Raw genomic sequence first — 6,252 nt, 5'->3', positions numbered from 1 at the left:
AGAGCCTTTAATAAAGCGCCATTACACTGAACAGAGCTGAACTGAATTGAAATTACTTTTTTTTTGCAGATGAGCGTCTACATCACATCATTTCATGAAGCGCCAAGGTTTATCACTGTCCATAAAACGTTTTGCAGTCATATTACCTTGTACGTTCAGCTGACCAGACTACTCTGTCCATTCACAGACTTTTTCATTGGTACATTTTTATCCACGAGTCCATCCTTGGCCTGCTTCCAGTCACTGTCTCAGCCATATCTGTTTGAACCTGACTTGGTAACTTGGTGAGGAGCTTCTCAGTCTCTCCCTGAGCCATTCGTCCTACAGCTCCTCGTCCTCGTAATGGTCTCGTAGCCAGTGATCATCTGTCACTGAGATGCATTGTAGTCTTCCTCTGTGGAGATGAAGATGGTGTCCATGAAGACCATGTAGAACTGGGCCATCACTGTCAACAACAGGTTAAATATTATCTTTTCCTGTCTTCCTATTGGTCTTGACTCTATCTTCACCTCTTCCCCTTTCTTCTGTCTTTCACACATGGCTCCTTCACGTTCCTCTACAATGACCCCCCCCCTTCTGTTACTATGGCTCACCATGTCACCTGCTGAGGTCTTGGATGCTGACGTATGACCTTTAACATCAATACCACTGCACACTCGGGAATGGATAGGGGGGAGAAGAAAGAGGTAAAAGAGCAGAGGACATTTGAGACACCACACCAGGTCTTCAACATAATATGTCTGAGCTGAGATCTCACCCTTATTAGTTTTCCCCCACTTATCGAACCACCAATCCCCTTCTTTATTCCTTTAAGGCCCTCTGATCTTCCTGACATGCAGAAATATTTTTTCTTTCAAAAAAATATTTTCACCTTGTTAGAGCAGATCACCCCACCTTCCATCTGGAGGGATGAGAGAGACAAAAAGTGGAGCTATGACACATAATCCACCCCACAAAACTATAATAAGCCGTGTGTGTGCATGTAGGGGGTAATACTCAGCACACTAGCGTGTACGCTGTTTATGCTTCAGTTGCGAATCTTATGACACGTCAAATAAAAACACCCCCCTCCCTCCAGCTCATCCCCTCATCTCCTCTTGCCTTTTTTTGTCTTTCTCATATGCACTTAGTTTTCTACAAGCCTTCGACTCATGAGATTCATGAGACTCATGAGACAGGGCAGTCACTCCATTCTATGAATACTGGATATAAAAACAAGCAAACTCATAGGCTGTTGCTATTGTAATGGGCTGGAGGCATTCATCTGAGCATCATCCACTGTGCACACTACATCATGAATACTCTGGAGCGTTTGGATTCTAACCAGGCCAAGGGTCGCTGCCCTGCAGAGAACTTCTTGGTGTTTAAACAAAGAGCACACTCTCGTGGAATAGAGACAAAACTGGGGATGCTCTTCTTTTTGACCGCCATGCATTGCTAACATGTGATTGGATATTATCGATGGTTTGGTTTAGTCACTGGGTTATAAATGCCTCTGCACTGTGGAAGACTGCTACGTTGAACAAGGTCGAATCAGATCGTGTGTTTGTGGGGTAGAAAAGTATGTATAGATGTAGTATGTACATATGTAGAAAGTCTAAATTGGAGAGAGTGGAGCATTTTATGTCCATAACATCTGAAGTTCTAACAGCCAAGTGTTCTGGGACTCATTTTTATCTGTTTATTCTTTTTTTTATCATTATAAAGACGTCTGTTTTTAGTTTTGGCTATATTGGGCATTTTTTACATTTACTTGATTTTCAAACTATCATCCGTTTTTCTTGGATGAATACTATCTCTCTATTGCCATTAACCTGTCAACCCTCAAACAGAAGAGGACAAATCTTTGAATACACTCTGAATAGCTCATCAATTGAATACCTGCTGTTACGACCCTCGGTCTGGAGAGGGTGCAACAATTAGTGTACTGGGTAACAGTGAGGTGAGGGTGCAACACAGTGAGACATAAACGTTTAAATAGAAATATCTATTGACACCATGACAGGACAAGGGAACCGAACAGTTGCCAAAACAAACTAACAAAAGTAACCCACCCTTGACAGTGCTGAAAAGCACCAAACCTAAAGACAAAAAGTGGCAACCGCTGCTAACCTAGTGTGTCTAACAGAGGTAAGCTACGTGATGGGGTGTTTGCCCATGAGCATCTTACCTTGATTCCCTTGCCCAAAAGAACTAAACAAATTAAAGGCTTAACATAAACAAAATACTCAAAATGCAAACTTAACCAAAAAACGGGCCAGACATGACAAACACAAAGTAGCTACAGCAACAAAGACATCAACACAAAGTAGCTACATCACACAAAGTAGCTACATCACACAAACTAAAGTAGCTGGCCACGGAACTGAACACATGTGGGGGTTTAAATAGCAGACTGCACAGCTGATGGAAGTTGGATGATTTGTTGACCGGTTGATTAGGTGATGAGGAGCACCTGAAGGATACCTGAATGTAGAGTCAGAGTGAGGGTTAGATACAGGAGGGAACGCAACTATATGGCCACACCCGTGGCCGTAACACCTGCATAATCAAGATGTGTTCACACCTATATGAATCAGGTGCCCTCCACAACCCCAGTGACATATTTGCTTTGTATCAAATGGATCAAGTTTAATGAGCGATGAGGCCTGTTAGATGAGCCACTAGATTCATGGCAGCATAGCCTGGTGTCTGCTATGGCATCCAGTAATGGGTTAGTATATTGTCAAGACATGGATTATCCTGTTAGCTTATTGTCTGAATTGCTTATTCTGCAGTATGGCTCAAGGAGTGTGAAATCATATGTGAATCGATGAATCAAGATATTTAATTTAAAAGCATGTATAAACATACACTCATATGTGTGCACCAACCACCAACCACAATAAATCATGTTGACAAGGCTGTTTCTCTGCACAGGTGATGGGAGCCAGCCTGGAGGTAAGAGGAGACACACACACACACACACACACACACACACACACACACACACACACACACACACACACACACACACACACACACTTTGTCCCTCACTAAATTTTAGCACTTATTTTTACCTTGTTCCATCCTGCTCTACCTCCATTTCTCATGCCTCCTCCCTCCTTCAGGCCATCCCTCAGTTGCAGGTATTGCTGGTCACAACCCCCTTCCTGCCTCACTTTTCTTTGTACTTTTCAATAGGAACAGTCAAAATGTGCTACAGCTGCATGCCAAATGTTCAGCAGGTTATTTCATCCCATAACACAAGCATCATGGCCAAGGCACAGACCCCCTCACTACAACCAAACACTTCAAACTGCGAATGCCATGTTAAGGCATCGCGTCCTCTTGAAGGAAAATGCCAGACAGAGGGAGTCATCTACCAGGCATCGGTGACAAGAGAAGATAACTGCAATGTGGACACTTACGTGGGGTTAACAGAGGGCCCTTTTAAAATTAGGTTTAATGCCCATATGAGTAGCCTCAGAAATAAACATGCAAAAAATGCTACGGCCTTAAGCCACCACATTTGGTCATTGGTAGACAAGAATATCAGTTATTCCGTCTCATGGAAAATCCTTCCAAAGAGTAGTGCATATTCAGTTAGAGGTAAAAGATGTAACCTGTGCTTGGCAGAAAAGTATTTTATTATTTGCAGATCTGATATGTCCACCTTGCATAATAGAAACGAATTGGCCACCAGCTGTAGACATCGAAAAACAAAAAACTCCTTTGTAACTATAAGTAAAACGTCACCCCCATTACATGATACACGTGACATTAGTTTTTTTTTTGTTTTGTTTTTTAATTCAACTGCCTGTCCTTCCAACTGTGCCCCAACACCACCCCACTATATAATTCACATAAATTACCTTGTTATATTTGTAACGGACTCCATTTCAACAGTGCCCTGGTCCTTAAATGCTTTTCAAAACAAGCCCCAGTCCCTTAACCCATTGGTTGTAATGTTTTCTACCCCACCATTGGTTGCTGTGCATCATAACTACCTACCCCATTGGTTGTTATAGTTTAAATGTTTCCTCATCCGATTGGTTGCTGTCCAACCGAAATTAGGGGCGACACTGGGCAACGTAAACTGTATGTCTTTGTTGAATCACATTAGCAGCTGATGAGTGCATGACGCACGAAACAAACCTGTACTGTAATGTATTAAAACTTTTTTATTTCCTGCATCTGTATTGATATTCCGCTCCTCATTAGTTGAGCACTTATAACAACACAATTGATGGTTTCAGAAAAAAAGGGGCTGGGGCTTGTTTCAAAAAAGTATTTAAATGACCAGGGCATTGTTGAAATGGCATACATTTAGAATATAACAAGGAAACGTCAAATGGGGTAATTTATGTATAGCGTATCGTGGGGTGGTGTTGGGGCACAGTTGGAAGGGCAGGCAGTTAAAATATAAAAAAATACAACATTAATAAATGTCACATGTGTATCACCTAATGGGGGTGGGGATAATGCAGACATTTTACTTGTAATTACAAAGAAGATATTTTTTTTCGGTGTCTACTATTTAAGGTAGACATCGTCGTTGGCGTCTCTTGTGTCCGAGGATCCATTCCAAGAGATTAAGGTGTGTGCCTTGAAAAACTCTTGGAGCCATTCGCTAAAGCCTTCATTAAAGTGGTGATCAGGTCGCGATGCTGGTCCACACTGCTTGGCCTGGGAGGATCTAGTTCCATCGCAACACAAGAGTGAAGACGATGGGATCTAGGTAGACATATCAGGTTTGCAAATAATAAAATACTTTTCTGCCAAGCACAGGTTAGATCTTTTGCTGTTAATTGAATATGCATTGCTCTTTGAAAGGATTTTCCATGAAATAAAGTAACCGATATTCTTGTCTACCAATGACCAAATGCTCAAGGCTGCTGCATTTCTTGCATGCTCATTTTGGAAGCAACTCATCTGGGCGTTAAAACTATTTTTAAATTGCAGTTGTCTTCTCTTGTCACTGATGCCTATATATATATATATATATATATATATATATATATATATATTCAATTTAACCCCCTTGCATATGTTGCGATATAAAATGATTAGAAATAATTAAGATGAATGTCAACTCCTTTTTGCAGTGACCTGTGAGGCCTCTCACCTGTGTGGATCATGACGTTATTTGAGAGGTCATTTTAAGGGGAAATCATTTCCACAATCGCAACACCTGAATGACCCTCCCCTGTATGATTCTTTATATGCCTTTGTGAACTTGACTTATGGGTAAACAGTTTATTACACGCGGTGCATTTGAATGGCTTCTCCCCTGTATGAGTCCTCACGTGCCTTTGTAAATCTGACTTGCTGGTAAACATTTTCCCACACGTGGTGCATCTGAATGGCTTCTTCCCTGTATGAGTGCTTATGTGTCCTTGAAAACCGGACTTCCAGGTAAACATTTTCCCACACGTGGTGCACCTGAATGGCTTCTCCCCTGTATGAGTCCTTATGTGCACTTGTAAACTTGACTTAATGGTAAAACTTTTCTCGCATGTAGTGCATCGGAATGGCTTCTCCCCTGTATGAATCCTCATGTGCGTTTTAACACTGGACTTCCGGTTAAAAATTTTCCCGCACAAGGTGCATCTGAATGGCTTCTCCCCTGTGTGAGTCCTTAGGTGATTTTTTAAATTTGACTTTTGGGTAAACATTTTCCCGCACGTGGTGCATCTGAATGGCTTCTCCCCTGTGTGAGTCCTTAGGTGAGTTTTTAAATTTGACTTTTGGGTAAACATTTTCCCGCACGTGGTGCAACCGAATGGCTTCTCCCCTGTATGAGTCCTTCGGTGCGTAATTAACTGTGAGTTCCGGGTAAACATTTTCCCGCACATGGTGCATCTGAATGGCTTCTCCCTTGCATGAGTCCTTGTATGCCTCTCCATGTTATATTTCCAGGTAAAAGCTCTCCCACAAGTGGTGCATTTGAAAGGCTTTTCCCCTGTGTGAAATGTCATGTGAATTTTGAAAATTTCCAAATAATAAAGCACTTTCCCACAAATCTTGCACTTGTTATAGGGCTTTTTGTGAGGTTTCAGCCTTGCTTTCCGAGTTGAACCCGCTTCCTCACAGTTTTGGCGACTGCAAGTATGGTCAGCTTCACTCTTAGTTACATGACCGCAGTTAAGAGAGGGCATGGTGGTCACTTGTTGGTTCTGATATTAAAAAGTTGTCTTCTTTGGCATCCAGTTGTATCAGTTCAAATGAGGTGACAGCTGGGGGCTCTGTGTCTCCCTCTGTCTGGGTTTG

At 42.0% G+C, this 6,252-nt stretch overlaps 1 protein-coding gene across 1 annotated transcript; it reads right to left on the bottom strand.

The window, feature by feature from the left end:
- Positions 1-368: 368 nt before the first annotated feature.
- On the bottom strand, positions 369-5,960 carry LOC130122497 (gastrula zinc finger protein XlCGF8.2DB-like). The gene is made up of 2 exons (XM_056291429.1): positions 5,219-5,960; positions 369-655 (listed from the first exon to the last, which is right to left on the bottom strand). The coding sequence occupies exons 1-2, from the start codon at positions 5,958-5,960 to the stop codon at positions 369-371; spliced, it is 1,029 nt and encodes a 342-aa protein (XP_056147404.1).
- Between the last annotated feature and the right edge of the window lie 292 nt (positions 5,961-6,252).

This window comes from Lampris incognitus, chromosome 13, assembly GCF_029633865.1.
Source record: "Lampris incognitus isolate fLamInc1 chromosome 13, fLamInc1.hap2, whole genome shotgun sequence".
In the NCBI taxonomy this organism is placed as follows: Eukaryota; Metazoa; Chordata; class Actinopteri; order Lampriformes; family Lampridae; genus Lampris; species Lampris incognitus.
Note: the sequence above shows the minus strand (reverse complement) of the source record. Positions and strands in the feature narration are given on the sequence as shown.